We start from the raw sequence: 19,210 nt of genomic DNA, 5'->3' as shown, positions 1-19,210 counted from the left end.
CATGTTCTAAAAAAAATTACTATATTTTTTTAAAAAAATTTAAAACATGCACAGTTTTAATAAAATGTTCATGTAGTATATAATGTTCTAATACTGTAAGAAACATATACTCACACAATGTAACAATAGTTGGCTGGGATTAGAAGCAGCGACATGTAGTCATCATTTGCGAGCGGCCACCACACCAACCAGCAGTGTTACTTTTTAAATTATAAATTACAGAAATTTCACGTAATAATTTTCCTATTTAATAAAAAATATATTTTTATTTCAGTAAATGATAATATAAATTTAAAATGTTTATGATTTTAATAGAGAACTTATGTAGTATATATAAGTGTTCATTGTTATTTTGAAATTATTTATCTATAACACACGGTTACAATTTACATGTATGTTGTTTTAAATAAAGTGTAAAATAGGCTGCTGTCACTCCAACCCACTTAAGTTTTTTGTGTGGAGCGGTCTGAGAGCTAGACATATATATGCACCTCTCTTAGCGAGCATCTCACTTAAGTTAGAAAGGTCATATACGTTTCGTAATAGCTAATAACAAGCAAACGTTATCGGCTGTATTGATTTGGCCTGCGTTCCTATCGAGAATGGTCACGTGATTGCATCTCGGTTGCGATTTTTTTTTTTTTTGCACAATACTATGTGTCGCTGGCAGATAGACACCACGTGCTTCCATTCATGAGAAAACTATGGGTCGCTGACAGGGGTTTTTCTGTGAGAAAAACATTCCAAGGTATATTTTCCCAAAATAGCAGACACACGTCGTTTAGTCGCTGGCACCAGGTCCCATGCCATGTTGGCACGCCTAATCAGCACTATGTTCGTATAGAAATGTAATTTGCACTGTATATGCATGACAAAACCAAGTTATGACATCAGTTCAATGTATGCCATATGTTTTAGCACTAAACTGACTTTTGACGTCAAGTTGTGACATCAGTGATGTAATTTATTCTAAATTTAAGATTCCAAACTGGAGGAGTAAATTCTTACTCCTCAAACCTGTTTAAGAGTTCGGCTATATGCCGGTTAGAGAAGTACAATTGAAATTTTACTCGATAGCCTTTTAGGGAATTGGCGAGAGATGCCCTAACATGATACTGATATAAACTCAAAGAGAGACAATGTGCATGCATGCAAGACATGCATAACTAAATATCTTTGTGGTGCACTCTAATCTAGTGTGATCAACCCACTATATGATCATACTGACTTTTGTTCATTCCATTGCTCTCAATAACGTCCATAAAAAAATTGAATCACCCTACTATAAAAAGGGTATAAAGTCATCCAAACCAAGGCCTAATGTGTCACACCGAGAGGGTGTAGCCTAATTATGACGAAAATCACTCTCAAACCTCTTAACATATATATTTTTCTAGTATCACAAAAAACAATATTACATACATCAATATCTGAATTTGAGATTGTTCACATTTTAGACAAGAAACACGAAGCACTAGGAAGTTGGGAGTTCCATACGACCTGAACTCCATTCCTGTAAACATTCCCATTATTCAATAAAGCCTAGACACTTATAGTTCGTCTCAAAGTATTTTCACGCAAATAATAATAATATTTCACGAAGTTTTTTTCTCTCAAAACCTTACAAAAAACATGCAAAACCAAATATTTGAACCAAACAAGAATAAAAGCTCATCTAAAATCTGAAAACACGTACAGAAAAATTAAATCCAGAGAGAGCACGCAACATGGGTAGTATGGCAGGGACTAGTGCACTACTTGTCATGCTCTAAGGGCACCAAAATTAACCAATGTACACCCTAAAGTAGTCGAACCCTATTATATGCTTTATGTGAAGGATATCATGCACTTCACTTGAAAAACATATGTCCAGTTTTCTTTTCTATAACATTTCACACACCAACAACTTCACCCAAACCAACCAATGAAGAAGGTTGGACAATCCACATACACTTCAACATCCTTCCACACATGCATACACTCTCGCTTCAAATGTGGACACGATAGGCACACTAGTAGAAAACAGGGCATAACTCCCGGTTGGTGAGGGCCTTTCACTAGTAGCAAACGGGGCTATAGTCCCGGTTGGTAAGGGCCTATAGTCCTGGTTCTTCAACCGGGACTATTAACTTGGGACTAAAGATCCCCCCCCCCATTTAGTCCCAGTTTGCCACGAATCAGGACTAAAGGCCCTCCACGCGGCTACTGGGGCTCGAGGACCTTTAGTCCCGGTTGGTGTTACCAACCTGGACTAAAAGGTTTTTTTTTATTTTATTTTAAAAAAATCAAATTTTTTGAAAAACATTTTAAAAATGAATTCATTTTCTAACCTTTTACAATTTTCAAATCTTTGAATTATTTGACAATTTAATCTCTAATCACCATTTTTAAATCGTCTAACTTCCCCACCAGTCACTCACTCCACTCATTTCAAATCATCTACCTTCCGAGTCGGTCACCCATCCTCTCACTAATCCAGCCCTTAGGTCTTGATATCACATGATTTATTTTTTAAAATTTCCGGTTCTATCTCCACTGGTTTCCAAGTCTCCACTTGTTGTTTCCTTGACAGTAGTAACCTATCAATCCTATTAACCCTCAGGTCTTGATATCACATGATTTATTTTTTAAAATTCTAAAAAAATATTAAAATAAACAACAATGATTATTAAACAACAATAATTAATTTCAAAACTTCAAAAAACTTCAAAAAAGGCAAAATTTTCAAAAAAACACAAATAGTTCTTAAAATGCATAAAAAACAAAAAAATCCAAAATAACTAAAAAGTTTAAAATAAAATAATTAATAATAATAATATTGAATTTCAATGAAAATCAAATAAATAATAATAATATTCTATTCATTCTTTGCCATTTATTCATTTAATATGGCATAATTGATATCCTTAAATCTGTAAATCGTAATTCAACAAATAATATATCCATTATTATCGGAAAAATGTGAGGATCCAAATATGACTCCCTTTTTTAAATAAAATTAGAAACAACTAACATAGCAATAAAGTTATATTAGATAATTACAAAAACAAAATTATTGTCAAACAATAGAAACTAAAGTTAATTATATTAAAGTGGCAAAAATAATTACTTTTTAATATAGCAAAACTAATTCTACCAAATAAAGTGCCAACTTTCAACCTTTTCAGTGTTCATTTGTATTGCTTTTTAATTTCAGGGTCATTTAGCTAAAAAATCATTAAATGCATGAAAAGTAGCAAATGAAGTTAGAAATGGTTGAAATTTGAAGATGTGGCTTACAGTGGTGCATATTGAATCTATAAAAAGTCTGGAGTTGAAATAAGTGAAAAAATGAAATGTCTTTATAACATATGAGTTTTCGTTCGAAATCCTCATTCTTCCAAGGAGATGGTCCAATTTGTACACGAAGTGCATCCAATTTTTGTTGTAACCCTCTCAACTTTTTAGCACATGCTATGTAGTCGAAATGATGATATCATGCCAAGTTACAACCTTTTCAGTGTCCATTTGTATTGTTTTTTTAATTTCAGGGTCATTTAGCTCAAAAAAATTATTAAATGCATGAAAAGTAGCAAATGAAGTTAGAAAGGGTTGAAATTTGAAGATGTGGTTTAGAATGGTGCATGATGAATGCACAAAAAGTCTGGAATTGAACTAAGTTAAAAAATGAAATGCCTATGTAACAAATGAGTTTTCGTCTAAAACTCTCATACTTCAAAGGAGATGGTCCAGTTTGTACACGAAGTGCATCCAGTTTTTGTTGTAACCCTCTCAACTCTTTAGCACATGCTATGTGGTAGAAATGATGATACCATGCCAAGTTTCAACATTTTCAGTGTTCATTTGTAGTGACAACAAATAAATGACTAAAACAACTATATAAGCAAAACACTACTATTTTAAATAAAATCCAAATTTAACTGATTCTAAAAATAACCAAATAAATCTTACTGTGACAACAATCTAACATGTGACTAGGAGCAAAAAGAATTAAATTAAAAACTATTTTTAAACTCAAGTTATTTACAATCTAGGGTTTGAAGCCAATTTGAACAAATCAAATTTGAAAACTAAGGCACAAACAGAAACTAGACAAAATTTTGAATCTAATGCAAAAAGAATCACTCAAAAACATCAAATAACCTAAAAGATATAAGGAATTTAAAACAGAAACTAAAAACAGACAACAAATAGAAAAACAGAAAAGAAACTTTTAAAACCCTTTAGTCCGGGTTGGTATATCCAACCGGGACTAAAGGTTAGACCCCCTTTAGTCCCGGTTTGTATCACGAACCGGGACTAAAGGTCTATCTCTAGTCCCGGTTGGTGATACCAACCGGGACTAAAGGGGCTCGTAGGGGGCCTAGCCTCACGCGAGCATGCCACCACCCCTTTAATCCCGATTGATAACACCAACCGGGACTAGAGGTCACAAATGAACCCTAACTAAATCCTAGCCATTGGAACCGGGACTAAAGGTCACATTAGTTCCGGTCCAAAATCCAACCGGGACTAATGCTCTGAACGAAAGGTCCTTTTTTCTACTAGTGTTTACTCACGGTTCGCCAATCGGGACAAATAACTTGGGACTAACCCCCCTCCTTAGTCCTGGTTGGCCACGATCCAGTACTAATGCCCTAATGCCCTTCCACGTGGTTGGTAGCTTGCGCCGGGGGGCGGGGACCTTTAATTCCGATTGGTAACACCAACCGGGACTAAAAGACAACCGTGCGTCAGTAGGAACCAAATGCTTGTTTTTTTTAAAGGAGAGGTTTATGGGTTTCATATATCGACCACTTGCATCCATTCACTTTAACAAAATATTATGTCATAAAACTCATCATCATCTTACTCACCTAACAACTCATCATCATCTTAATCATACCAAGTTAAAATCTCATAAAACAGAAAAACATCATAATAATCATCATCCTAATCGATCATGCTAAGTTAATATAAACCAGAAAAACTTCTCTATCATAGGAACTAGTCCTCTCTCCTAGGTAAAATGTCATAAAACAGAATAACACCTATGTCTCCGTGATGAAGCACAGAGATCCAGCGGTCTTCAACTTGTTGCTTGCGATCCTTCTTTATTTGTCTCCATGCTTCAATTTAGAGTCGTCCTTTTGATTTGCGCCCAGTCGAGTATGGAGAATTGAACTGAGCCCTCAGTGGGCTTTTAATTGTCATCTGACCTTTGCCATGCATCAACACAGGCACAACATCATTTGGCAGATTTTGTTGAAGAACATAATAGTAGGCTAGTTAGCAACGTAAATCAAAGCCATTTATGCAATAGTGTAGTGTACTTAATTAGCAACCCTTACCAAGATATTTCGGCGAATATCATCCACCCTCAACATATGCACTAGTGGCATGTAAAATGTATAATTTGGGTCAGTTCCTCAATTATACGGGAAGTTGTCCCTACCAACCAGGACACCAAGGACAAAGTGGATAAGAACATCCTTCTCCTCCCAAGTTAGATGTGATCCATAAGTGTAGGGTGTTGTGTCAATTAATTTCCGTATTTCACTTGAAGAAACGAAATAAGTTGTAAATTATAAATTAAAAAATTTAGTATGGATGAACAACAACTATTTTTAAATATTGAATGCAAATTACTTGACAAATATGGTTGACAAACTCATATGGAGGTAAAGCAGGAAGCATATCAACATCCACCCAAATGTCAATGTTACCTTCAATATGATCTCCAGGACGAAGATCGAAGGTTATTTCCATATCCTTCTGAAATACATATGCCTTGCAAAGAGCTTCCCAATTTGAGCACCCTAATTCTGTGTTATTAACTTCATTCATTACTTTGACCAGAAATGTGTGACCATGTCTAGTCCTTAGGTTAGCTCTCCTGTCTCCATGCTCTCATACTCTTCGAAACCGAGCCTCTCTAACACATACCTTCTTGCATGGCAGGGAAGGAACTAGTCGAATTGTATAAAACAGAAATTACACATTGAAACAAAGAAACAGAAGTCATGCTTAATTACAAAAAAACACTTGTCATCGTTCCGTACCGTACAAACATCGAAGATATCATCAAGATTGATGGTGAAGAACCTGCCGTCTCGCAAGTGAGGCCGCCTGTCGCACAAACCGCGATCATCGCCGCACTAATCACATTCAGGGATCCTATCGTTGTCACAGATTTCGAGTGTTTGTGGATTAATTGTAATGAAGTCAACTACATCGAAATACACTACATTAAAATAAACTTTCATAAACTACATTTCCCCGTGCTCAAATTGGGATACACTGCATTCAAATACACTACATTGAAATACACTTAAATATGAAATACACTTAAAATGAAACACATTTAAAATTCACTATATTGAAACACATTTAAAATTTACTATATTAAAGTACACTACATTTCTTCTTATATGGTGTATACTAGTTAATTATGTGTGTCAATCATGGAGTAGTTTAAGAAATGCATACTATATGCTTCACTCAAACAATTCTTGTTGTTAACATAAATAATGAATCTAGAATCATCATCATCATCATATCTAAAAATCATCATCTAACAATCATCGTCATCTAACAATCATCGTCATCTAACAATCATCATCAAAATCATTTATATATCTATCATCCAATTAACTATATATATATCTATCATGAAAAAACAGGAAAAAAATGCAAATTAAGTACTTCGCGGCCGGGGTCTCACCGGCGGGCGGGGTGATGCAGTGCCAGGGCGAGGCCCGCGGGCGGCGGAGGGGCTCATGGAGGAGGCACGGGCGGTGTCGACAACGTTGTTCGACGAGGATGGGCACAGAGCGCGAGGAGGCACGCGAGCGGCGTCGGGGGCGCGCAGGCGACCGACATCCGGGGAGGCAATGACAAGGAAGAATTCAAGGGCGGCAGAGAGCTCCGGCAGCTTAACGGCGTCGGGAAAGGGGGCGACATCGGGGGAATGGGAGAGGTTGAGGAAGAATTGGATAAGTCATGTTTATATACAAAGGTTATCTTTAGTCCCGGTTGGTGCCACCAACTCGGAATACAAGTCCCCTTTTCGGCGCCAAAAATTCTGTGTGGGAAGGGACCTTTAGTCCCGTTGGTGGATCCAACCGGGACTTAAAGGTCTATTTTCTCTTTTTTTTGGTATGTTTTGTTTTTCTAAACAAGACAATTTCTATTTTTAGATTCGGAATAACTGTTAGACTATTTATAGTTTTTGAATTAAACGTTTTTGCTTTAGGTCAAAAAAATTACACACTTTCTCTTAGTGCATGTTAGTTTTCAAATTTACATAGTTCAAATTTGAATTATTTTGAAATTTATGTGAATCATTACTCTGTGAAAACTTTACTTTAAAAAATATTTTTAGTGATTCTTTTTCTTGATGTTTAATAGTAGTGTTTTTTATCATTATACTACATTTGGTAATTTTTAGGTTATTTTAGAATTGAAATGTCTTTCTAATACATGAGTTTTCGTGTGAAACACTCGTACTTCGAAAGAGATTGTTCAGTTTAAACACGAAGTGCATTCAGTTTTTGCCATAACCGTCTTAACTTTTTAGCACATGCTATGTGAGTGAAATGATCATACCATGCCAAGTTTCAGTCTTTTCAAAGTTCATTTGTAGCGTCTTTCAATTCCAGGGTCATTTAGCTCAAAAAAATATTAAATGCATGAAAAATAGCAAATGAAGTGAGAAAGGGTTAAAAATTGATGACGTGGCTTTAAATGGTGCATATTGAGCACACAAAAAGTATGGAATTAAAATAAGTTTAAAAAAATGAAATGCTTTTGTAAGAGATGAGTATTCGTCATAAACCCTCATACTTCGAAAGAGATTGTCCAGTTTGAACACGATGTGCATCAAGGCTTTGTCGTGACCCTCTCTACTTTGTAGCGCATGCTATGTGAGTGAAATGATGATAACATGCCAAATTTTAGCCTTTTTAGAGTTCATTTGTAGTGATTTTCAATTTCAGGGTCATTTACATCAAAAATCATTAAATGCATGAAAAATAGAAAATGAGTGAGAAAGGGTTGAAAATTGATGATGTGTCTTTCAATGGTGCATACTGAGCACACAAAAAGTCTAGAGTTGAAATAGGTTTTAAAAAATGAAATGCCTTTGTAAGAGATGAGTATTTGTCCGAAACCTTGATACTTCGAAAGAGATTGTCCAGTTTATACACGAAGTGTATCCAGTTTTTATCGTATTCCTCACAACTTTTTAGCATATGCTATGTTAGTGAAATGATGATGCTATGTCAAGTTTTACCCTTTTCAGAGTTCATTTATACTGTTTTTCAATTTCAGGGTCATCGAGGTTGCAACTAAGGTAACAATTGATCCAATAGCATAGTGATACCAAGCCTGTTTATTAACAGCGTATTTTGTAATATTTCAAATCTTCAAGCGCATTGCATCCATCTTGATCTTGTGATCATCGACGACATACAACTCCAATTTCATCTTCTTTTCTCCAATTCTTTTCAAAGAAAAATTAAATAATCGTTTTCTTTTTAACTAAATTTAACTTCTCGACAAGATGGGGAAAGCTGAGATTGGTTCAAGATAAGCTTCATGAGGTGTGGAGCATAGAGATAATTCTTCTTCAAACCTCTCTTGGCGAGTTGGTACTTGAAAGAAAAGAGAAAGGGCTTATCCATGGTTTTTATCCATTGCATTTTCCCATTGGTTTGATCGTGAAAAGTGATACCTGTCCTGTTCTGATCCCAGATTCTAAAGGCAACTTCAATTTGATACATATCATTCAGTCTACTTCAAGAAGGTATTTTGAAGTGAGAAGTGGGTGAACTGGGAGCATGTAGGAAAGCAAGATGAACTCAAAGCAGTGATTCCTCTTTTTGACAGTTGTGACCTTCTCTGAATTCAAGCAAGATTTTTATGCTTCAGCAATCAAGGAGTTCTATGCCACAGTGCACATCCCTAAGAATTGCTCCAACATGCAATGGATTACAAGAGTACAAATGTTTAGAGTGTCTTCTCGCAGAGATGTTTCACTTGCCACATGAGCCATCTCTCTCCCTTTTGCATCCTCTACATGACATGACCAAGGACGAGAAGAATCAATACTTCAAAGAAGCAAGGAGGAGAAGAATCAATACTTCAAAGAAGTGTGTAGCTGAGAAAGACATGCATAAAGATGGTGTAGCTGAGAAAGACATGCATCTTCTAGCCCAAAGAAAGTGAACAAGCTTGTAAGAGCATCTGTGCGGAGGAAATCAGGATGCAATCTACAATCTCTCTTGGCATGTCTTGGATTTCCATCGAAGAATCAATGCATTCAATCCGCACCTTCCTTACAAGAATAACTTGCTTAAGACAGGAATCCTAGTTCGTATTCCGAGCTCACCTTTGGGGCATCAGTTTCGCATACCAAACAAGAAGAACAGGTTCATTCATTCATTCCGAGCAGGTTGGCCCTATCGTGTTAGGTAATTGATATGGGAATTCCAAGCAGCCGAGATAATGGAATTCAGGAAGATACCAACTCGAAGGAACCATGGAAAAGAAATAGGGATTCTTCCTGTTCTGATGCAAGTATAGCAGTGGAAGAACTGAGCACTCAACTGTATTGTATCTGGCTACTAAAGCAGGTATGCATTTTCACTCTGGCTACTGAAGCAGGTGTGCATTTTCACTACCTTGACTTTTCAATATTGATAGGTCGCGATAGAAATCGGAGAGCCAACCCACGAGCTAAAGGTGGATAATCATACGAGCTAAAGGTGGAGGTTAACAAACCTTGTGCCGGATAGGAATGAGAGCGGGATGATGTTGATAAAATCACATTTCCTACTTCCTAACTTGTTAATCAAGTCGAGGGTTCTATTTCGAGAGTCTCGGGTGGACAATGAGAAGAAAGATAAAGAAAAGGAAGTTTTCTTGTTGTCCGTTGAACCATTAGCGCTGGCTCTCGGAAAGCACCTATGTTTCTATTTCCTTAAAGCTCATTCCTCCCATAGGTAGTGTGTGAGAAAGGGTGAGGGATCGAACCTCCAATCACTTATATTATTGTAGACTATTATTATCATGCTTATATATGTACTTCTCTAAGCGTGTTAAGGGGACTCATTGATGACCCGGCCTACTCGATTGCTGTAAGAATGAGAACGGCCAACACCACGGGAGTTATTAAATGAACTCTTTTCTTTTAACGGACAACCCAGTATCTCCGCTAGCAGACTTCGCTGAGAGTTTGCATTCGCCAGTGTGCCACCATTCCTTATTCATACTGTACTTCACTTCTCTATGCTTCAGGCATTCCGCTTTCATCTTGTGATACCCCAGACCTGTTTCTTTGGATCCTTAACTACAAAAGTAAGAACCTCCCCTAACTAATTAGTTAGTATCGAGAGACTAAAAAATCATTAAAGTTGAGAAACAAAGGTACTCTTGCCGATGGAAGAAATTCCATAAATGTCCCATAGAGTCAAAAAGCTGTCTTCAACTTCAATTCACGATGGCACTCAGGTGAAGGTCAGACACTTTTCCTGACATGGCCTTCCGTACAATCTCTCTGTTCTGTGTGTGAATGCCGATTGGGGAATTCGAATGAAACATCCTCAATGGACGATGATTTCCATTCTCTTTTGTCTTGTTGGTCTCGAAGATGGCTGTCAGTCTTCAGTGAAACTGATGAGTACGGGAATCCCAATTTGCCTACGGGGCGCCTCATTCTGAAAGCATGGATTGCTTCTGAGAGCTCGGATCCCATACAAAGATGAAGGAAGGGATTTGACGTCACCAGCAAACGCAGAATTCTCAATCGCACTTTCCAAATCCTGTGGGCGGAGATTGGATGAGTAGTGTGCACCATCGGATTACTATACTATGACTGAGTCATATATTAATGGAAATTGTTTTCTTTGTAATGATAATGATGGTAGTCAGTCAAGATTGATCTGTTAGACGAATAGTCAGCCATCAGCCTCGTGGCCAATCAATCGCTAGTGCATTTTGTTTTACCTACCAGAATATTAGAATAGCAAATGGATTCTTCGTCTCAATGCCATGGTTTTAATAAGCATAAGGAGCCTGGCCTTGAACTCCCCTACCATTGGAATTGCATCCATGGGCATTTATATCCATTTAATGATTTTTGGTTAGAATTCCATTTTAGTGCGCAATAACTTTTTATTTAGTCCTCCCTTATGCCATGGGCTTTGTTAGCCAAGACTCGAGGCAGCGCATTTCTGGAAACTATAGAAATATATATTTGATTTTGAATTCTATAGAAATTTGCTTCTAAATCAGACTGAGAAAGTCAAATTCTTTGTTTGCATTTCGTTCAAAATAGTGTTTTCTCTTTTTTCCATTTTTTCTTTTTTAAGGCGGACTGGACCAACTCGCAGCTCATAGCAGAAAAATTGCTCATTCGATTCTTGCATAAGCAAGTCCACCAATAGTCATAGGTTTTTGATCCAAAACCTAGGTCGAAGAAGAAGACGAGACTGAATTCTGAACTAAGATTGAGGACCCGAGAATGAATATACATATATCTATATCTATATATCTACATCATTATTTAAATGGGAGTTTCAAAGTGGTCCCATCCGATAGGGCTTGAATAGTGATTTCCCAAACTCAGGCATATTCGGTCCCCATGCCTTCAACTATCTCTGCTGATCTTTTTTTTAATCAACAACTAGTACCCCGCCGATATTAGAAATCAAGTACAAATGAGCCCTCTTATTAAGGAAAATCAAAATGATAGCCTTCCGAGCCATTCTCATTTCAAAAGCAAAAGATCACCATCGCAGAGACATCCTTACACACTATGCGGTTGGTTTAAGTGCATCTCTCTCCATAGAGGACGGACAACCATAATCAATTTCTCTCTTTTTTCAGCATGGATGCCACCCCGGAAAGTTTTTTAATAAGATTTGACAGACGCTCCTGGGGCTTCCAAATACATTAGCCAATATGAGACGTAAACATGTCAGTCAGCCAGGTCTAAAATCCACTTTTCAGTCTTATTGCTTTCTTTTTGAGTCCTAAAAAAGAATTGCAATTATGGAATCCTATCTTAAAGGCCAGCCCTATATTTTATTAATCAAAATGGAATAGAAATTTCATGAGATGGGAATTAGTATCAGAGAGAGAAAGAAATGACTTCTCTGCTTGATAATTTTGTTTTTTGAGGCTCTTTGAAGATCCAGGTAGACAAAGGATTCGTCATGGGGAGGCAGGCAAGGGGAAAAGGGATGTTTGCTTTGGTACCTGTCAATCATTTTGAATCCCGCTTTCATTGACCTTGAAGTCTGAGAGAAGGCTTTTTCTTTCTATTAAAAGATCACAAATCAGAGGGGTGATCAGTCCTCTTTCAATCCTTCATCTTCTTATGAGTAGCCGCCACAGGGGGTCCTCAGTCTGAATCCTCCACTAGCATTGGACCAACAGTCAGTCTAGCTCTCGCTCTTATCCAATTTCCTTATCCTTTCAGGGCAAGGTCGGAGTAGTAGGCAAATACAATTTCTTTTGTTGCATGCGGACCCGCTTGTGAGACTGAAGAAATTGAAGCTAAATGACAATCTTAACCTACTTGCTTACAGGATCCTTAAGAAACTGTGGACTTTTGCACCTTTCTGTCTAGCTTGAGTTATCTTTTAGTTCTCTCCCCTCGGCAAAGTGGATAGGAAAGAGTCTTGCTTCCATTCCACTAGCCAAGAATAAGGAGAGTGACTTTCTCTTTTGAACCTCTTAAGCTGACTTGAATAAAAAAGTGGTACACCCCTCAGAGATATAGGGACCGCCATGCTCGTCCACTCTCTTGATAAACAACTCGATGCATTTTCTCTTCCTTGCCGCTGAGACTGAGACATATCAAAAAGATCTATTACTAAAAGGAGATTGGGATCATCCTGTGGTTACCGGATGACGGGAATAACTAAGCAGAAATTTGGAAATGAGCACGAAATGTCTATAAATGAATTTTCTCATTATTCGTTATTTCCGGGTCTTTTCGTTGCATTCACTTACAACAAGAAACAACCACCAGCGTTTGGTGCAGCACTTGCATTTTGGTGCATTCTTCTTCCTTTCCTTGGTCTTTCGTTCCGTCATATTCCAAATAACTTATCTAATTACAACGTATTAACCGCTAATGCACCTTTTTTTTTATCAAATCTCAGGGACATGGTCTAATCATGAGGGTAGTATTTTATCATGGTGTTGGATCCCAAGTTTTTATGGATTCCTTTTTTGTTACCGGGGTCGACCCCAAAGCCATAATGTCTCAAAACGAAGAGGCTATAGAGAAACTTTGATTTTTTCCTTTGTCTCGAACTTCATGAAGAACTCCATTCTATCTCTCCAACAAAAAAGTGGGGTTGCGCCCCAGTTGTACACTCCCTTCGTTCGGAGAACCCTTGTTGATTCTGAACTTCGTTCGCAAAGTAAGCGTACTTTTAACGGGCCAGCCCTTTTTAATGCGCCGCTTGACCCTGTTTTGAAAATGAGCTTTGCTCTTCTGGGCGCTGGGCGCTCCCGTGGTTCGCGAGAAGGAAAAAGGACTAATCTTTTGTTACATCTGGCACGAGATGAAAAAGAGAGAGCTTCGTCTATCGATGAACAGCAGATTGACGGAGCTCTTGGCATTGCTTTGTTTTTCTCTCCTTTCCTATCAGCGAGTTCCGATCCTTTTGTTCGAAATTTCTTCGTTCGTACCGAACCGCTTGCAGAATCAAATCCAGTTCCACAAGATCCTATATCAGCTATACATCCTCCTTGCATTTATGCCGGAGATGTCGCCAGTGCTATGGGCTTTGGGTTATGTAGATCAAAAATGATGAATGGGATTGTGGCACTCCACTCGCCGCCAATGCGGAAGGATGCTGCCGAAAAGAATGGAACGCTGCTTCGCTCTGCTGGATGCGTCGGATCCCATATAAGAAGCTCGCTCTTTACCTGATCATTCAAACATTTTGTGGGCGGCGCGCCTGCTCTATTGTTGCGTAGCAATAGAAGCCTGCTCATGCTGCTTCGGCGGCGCTTTTTCGCCTTCTCTTCGCTCTGGACAGGAGCGCTAATGGACACGGGGAGGGAGCAGGCGAAGCGTGTCGTTCGTAATGGAAAGAAAGACACCACTACTTCGCCTCTTTGTTGGACCGCCGGCGCGAACACAGTGGTCTCTGACCAGGACCAGGAACCAATTCGAATTTGGATCTTGACATGTCGGTTGTTTTTAACCATAGGCATCTCGCCAGGAAGTTGGTGGGCTCATCATGAATTAGGTCGGGGTGGATGGTGGTTTCGGGATCCTGTAGAAAATGCATCTTTTATGCCTCGGGTATTAGCCACAGCTCGTATTCATTCAGTAATTCTACCCCTTCTTCATTCTTGGACCTCGCTTCTGAATATTTTGACTCTTCCATGCTGTGTCTTAGGAACCTTTTCAATACGGTCCGGATTGCTAGCTTCCGTTCATAGTTCTGCTACAGACGATACACGAGGAAGATTTTTATGGCGGTTCTTCCTTCTAATTACAGGCATATCTATGACTCTTTTTTACCAGATGAAGCAGGAGGCATCGGTCCGTAGAACCTATAAAAAAGAGATGGTTGTGGCGCGAAGTACTCTTGTGCACCTACGTCACTCGGCTCGCGCGCAACCCCGCCCCGTTATGTTATGTTATGGAAGAATTTAGCTTCTTGCTGGGCTGGTTATTCAGAGCCAGCAACTGGCTGCCGGATTTCGTCCCGTCCGTAGCGCTTCGGAAGTCACTCTGGCGTGGCGCTGCTGGATACTTCTGATCAATAGGAATAGGAGGAAAAAAAGCTTATGATGAGCATCTATTGGAGTCGATCATTTCCAAGATCTAATTCTAGTTTCTTATTATGTAGTGGAAACGCCTCACAATCTTCAGTTTTACGCTTACGCTTAAGGGAAGAAATGTTCTTGGTGGATGCAGGCCCTGGTACCCCAAAAATTTGTATGCAAGATGAGCTTACAGGACTGCCAATCAAGCGAGCCACCAGGTTTGAGAATAAGGTGGGATCCAAGAATGTAGTGGCTGGTGAATCACTGATCAAAAAGCGGATTTTTGAGAGATTCTTCATCGATCTAGTGGCCGGTGAATCACTGATCAAAGAGCGAGCAGCCGCCAGGTTTAATGATTTTGTGGGATCCCTGGATGTAGCGGCTGGCGAACCGCTTCTTCTTCCACAAAGATTCAGATAAAACCGAGCTTGGATAGAACTGAAGAAGATTTGGTGAACGAAGAAAAAGGTCAAAGGGTTTATTATAAAAAAAATCAAAGGAGGTTATTCAGTAGCCATCACGGGTTTCATTACTTTTCTTCCATTCAAAAAAGATCTTCTAAAAAAAAGGATAGCGAATGATCGATTCACCATTGATAGCATTAACCCTAAAAGGAGGGATGAAGCACATGCCACCACATCCACTAAAGAGAAGGAAAAGAGAAAAGAGAGGCGCCAGGTCCAAGAAGGTATGGAAAAGGCATTAGAGGTTTGATTCGCTCAAGGTTTTGAACAACAAGTCAGGTAAACCACCAGTTAATACCAACCACGGTTGACTTGATTTTCGATAGATTGAAATGCTTTCAAATTCAGCATGGTTGTGAGATTAATCGTACCCACCCGGCTAGGTCACCTGCGAGACTCTCTAATATACTACTTTCTTTCAGGCAATGCAAAAAATATGGTTTCTAGTACCTCACTAACCACTGCTCGCGAGAAGCATGGGGGTAGTCTAGAAGCACGGCGGGAGTCTAGATAGAAGGGTTTTCAATAATGGTGGTTCGTTGCCTCACCGTAATAAGTGCCTTAGTACTTTCGAGTCTAAGGGGCGTGAGTTAGAGGCACAATATTCTTTCTATACAGTCAACTAGCAGCCCTAGCTAATTGAGCATCAATCACTATTTCTCTAAGTCATAACTAGTACCTCCCTTGTGGCGAAACCAATGGTTCACTTGATTTCTAAAGAACAGCTTTCGTCGTACGGCAGGGCCAAGGATATATATGCCCTTCTCTTCATTGCTTTCCTGATATGCGTAAGTAATCACCTTCGAAATGGTACCAAAAGGCCGGCTCAAATCGTCTATTACAGCCTGGTGGAACCTATTCTTCGACTACTTCTTCCTTCGACTAGCGTGCTTAGATAAAATACAACGGTACCTATATCGCTCGCTGTTGAAATTGTAGTTTAGGTGGACTGTATGTCTTTACATCTTCTCCGGCCGATCGGGGTCTCCAAAGTAAGCAAAAAAAAGGAGTATTGACAGCCATCTTATGTTGTTTGTCGGGATTCATTCTAACCAGAGTGAGCTCACGGACCACCTTCGAACGAAAGTGAACTCTCTTCCTCCGATCTCTATAATGGGTCTAGTAACTGCTTTAGCTGCTTGTCTCACAATTAAGTTGGTGGGTGCTTGGTCCATCTTCTTATTCCAAAGCTCCGAGATGAATTCAATCTTATCTTACTGGGGCTCTCCCCTTCGGTTTGAAGAAGACCGCGCATGCTTATTCTCAAACTGGTACACACTTTGGTATTCTACCCTGCATCAAAGAATAGGCCTCAACACTTTGAGTGTGAAATCCAGCTACTCTGCTATCGCCTCCTGCGCGAACAGCTTTCGAGTAAGAAAGTTCAAATGCATTTTTACACCTATTGAAGGAATTGAATGGAATAGAAAAAAAGAGTGGTATGGAGACTTGATATTGTACCAATACTGTAAAGTAGTACAGAGGATACTTCATATTGTACCAATACACATTCAAATCACTATCACCAATTTCTTACAGGATTCAGACTTTAATCAATAAAAGCGCGTACTATTTATTACCACCAGGAATGGAAAAAGAGTACTATGTGGATCTGGTGCGACTACGGAAAATGGAGCATTGGTACAACTGATCTTCACAGGAGAGCGGTATGCTTAAAGCCAAGAGTGCGGCTTAAGCACCACCTTACCTTAAGAGCAGTCAAAGCTATAAGCTGGTATATCACCCTACAGCAATTTTTAAGCTGGTTTGCCTCCACCATTGGATTTGGTTGCAGCTCGCACCGACTCCTCGCAGTTTGTGTACAAGGTTGGTAGTCACACTGCTTACCTCCTGTTATATGTCGATGACATCATCCTTACAGCCTCCAGTGATGCTTTCCTTCGCCACATTATCGGTCTTCTTCATGAAGCTCGACAAGAACCTATTTTCTGTTTTCTTCTGTATCGGGCCAAAGGGCATGACTCTGACATGACTCTCAATGGCGCTATTCCGTCATCAGATAGCTCGGTTGCAGCTCCGGTTCCAGGTTTCGATTCCATTCGTTTCATAATTTCTTATAAGTGATGTTATGTTACATTTTGACTGAGGATTGAATAAGTTGGGTCATGAGAATGGAAGTTGAGTCATGTTGATACTAGATCCATGTCTTGATTATTCTACTTTTCCATTCCAATGCACGATACTATGGATTCCATTCCAAAGATTCATTACTGTGATTTTTTTATATTTAATTGAATTGAACTACCAAGATCTGGAATAGGTGGATATGTTGCAGAGGAAACCTACAAGGTATATATACTTTTTAGTTAGATAATTCCTCAATGACCAGGTGGTTGCACCATGTAAAACCGATTAGAGATCAGAGGATACAGATCTAGTTCCTTGCTTAGCAGAGGCAGAGCGGAGTTTGGATAGTCATGAGGTATGTCGAGGAATGATGGTGATTACACAAATAGATAATTCATGTGTTACGAAATGAAAGAGGCTGATAGTAAAACAATCAACAGTAACTAGTACCTTGCTCTAAGAGGCTGAGATGAGTAGGGTGCAGCATCCTACTATTGATGATCTTACCTTCCCTGGAAGGTATTCCCGCAGAGAGAAATCTTTAATTGAACTTATCATCCTGCCTGTCTTCTACTTCTCCTCCTCCGCTTATTGATATTACAATCGTATCTTATGCATTCTCTCCTGACGACTCGGCTTCGGCTCAAGGCCCCAGAGGGAGAGTATCATTATTGAGTTGACTAACTCCAACCTCGGTATAAAATTCTTTATCAGCGGGTTCGCTTTTCCAGAATAGAAATTTGTATGATAGATCTACGGCGGAGCCGTTTACCAATGTGGAAGTAGTAAGTTTTGACTGACCCAATACAGCACCCTTGCTACTACTATTATCCCTCTTTTTTCATGTATCGGCTCGGGGTATCGAAAAGCAAAAGTTCTATCTCCCCTGTCCATAGATTTAAGGATAGCGAGGCATACCAACGCCATGCCAACAAGAGGAACCATCCGGACTTAAAACAGCCGACCTACCCCTGCCACTTCTTCCTCTAAGTCAAGTTGATAGATTTCTGTATGAGTTTTCAAGTGCCATCTCCAGTCTAAGCGGTTGAGTTCAGTGATTGTATCGAACAAAAGCCCCCTCCCGGGGCAGGTACGCGACTGTCTCTCTTCCAAAGTGTGATCATCTTCTCCAGTCTCCCGTTTCCACCTATTTTAAATGGTCAGCCTGTGCGGCATCAATTGAATTTGAATTCTAAAATAAAGTAGACTTCCGTGAAGGAACCTATTCTCTGGTATCTGCTTCGGCCATCTCATCTGGTTTCGGCCTTCTTTGTGAGCAGCTCCTAACTCGCTCGACAGGGTATGATCGCTACTGTTGATAGGTCGATCGGAAAAGAATAAGTTCCAGGACTGAACAGAAAGAAAGTACTCTAACACTTTCTTCGCCATTCTTTTCTATGAGGAGCTCTATTTTGCTAATACAAATGTAATGCTACCTCCCTACGGCGATTCATAACTAGAAGAACTCGTTGGCACAACCAGACCTTATTAAAGGCCTCGGCCGTCTGATCGACTGAAAGATCTTATCTTGGAGTTCTAGTATGGGTCGTCGGCCCTTTCTCCTCCTCAGTAGGTGCAAACCCAGGTTCTGTAAATGATTATAACTGCCTTGGAGCTAGATAAGCAAACCTTCTTCTGTTTGAGTATGATGGATGTTACACCCACTGCCAGATACAAGCAAAAGCTTTCCAGCTAAGCTAGGAGTCAGAACGAACTCATGAAGCTATCCTTCTTCTTGGATCTCAAGATTCAAATGGAATTTTATCACCCCGGATTTTGGCTTTAATTTCCACTTTATACTTGAGTTAAGCAAGGCACCAGCATGGGAGAGAAGATAGCCCCTCGGGATCGCTTACTAGCCGGCCTGCTTGATTTATTTA

The 19,210-nt window shown here is 39.3% G+C and overlaps 1 protein-coding gene across 1 annotated transcript; it reads right to left on the bottom strand.

Annotated features, from left to right (window-relative positions):
• Positions 1 to 10,470: 10,470 nt before the first annotated feature.
• Positions 10,471 to 13,847, bottom strand: LOC123442291. Its single transcript, XM_045118313.1, has 2 exons — positions 13,426 to 13,847; positions 10,471 to 10,542 (listed from the first exon to the last, which is right to left on the bottom strand). Exons 1-2 carry the CDS (start codon positions 13,750 to 13,752, stop codon positions 10,471 to 10,473), a joined length of 399 nt encoding a protein of 132 aa, XP_044974248.1. The 5' UTR covers positions 13,753 to 13,847.
• Between the last annotated feature and the right edge of the window lie 5,363 nt (positions 13,848 to 19,210).

The sequence above is a fragment of the Hordeum vulgare genome, chromosome 3H, assembly GCF_904849725.1.
Source record: "Hordeum vulgare subsp. vulgare chromosome 3H, MorexV3_pseudomolecules_assembly, whole genome shotgun sequence".
Classification (NCBI taxonomy): domain Eukaryota; kingdom Viridiplantae; phylum Streptophyta; class Magnoliopsida; order Poales; family Poaceae; genus Hordeum; species Hordeum vulgare.
The sequence above is the reverse complement of the archived record's forward strand: the minus strand, read 5'-3'. Positions and strand labels throughout refer to the sequence as shown.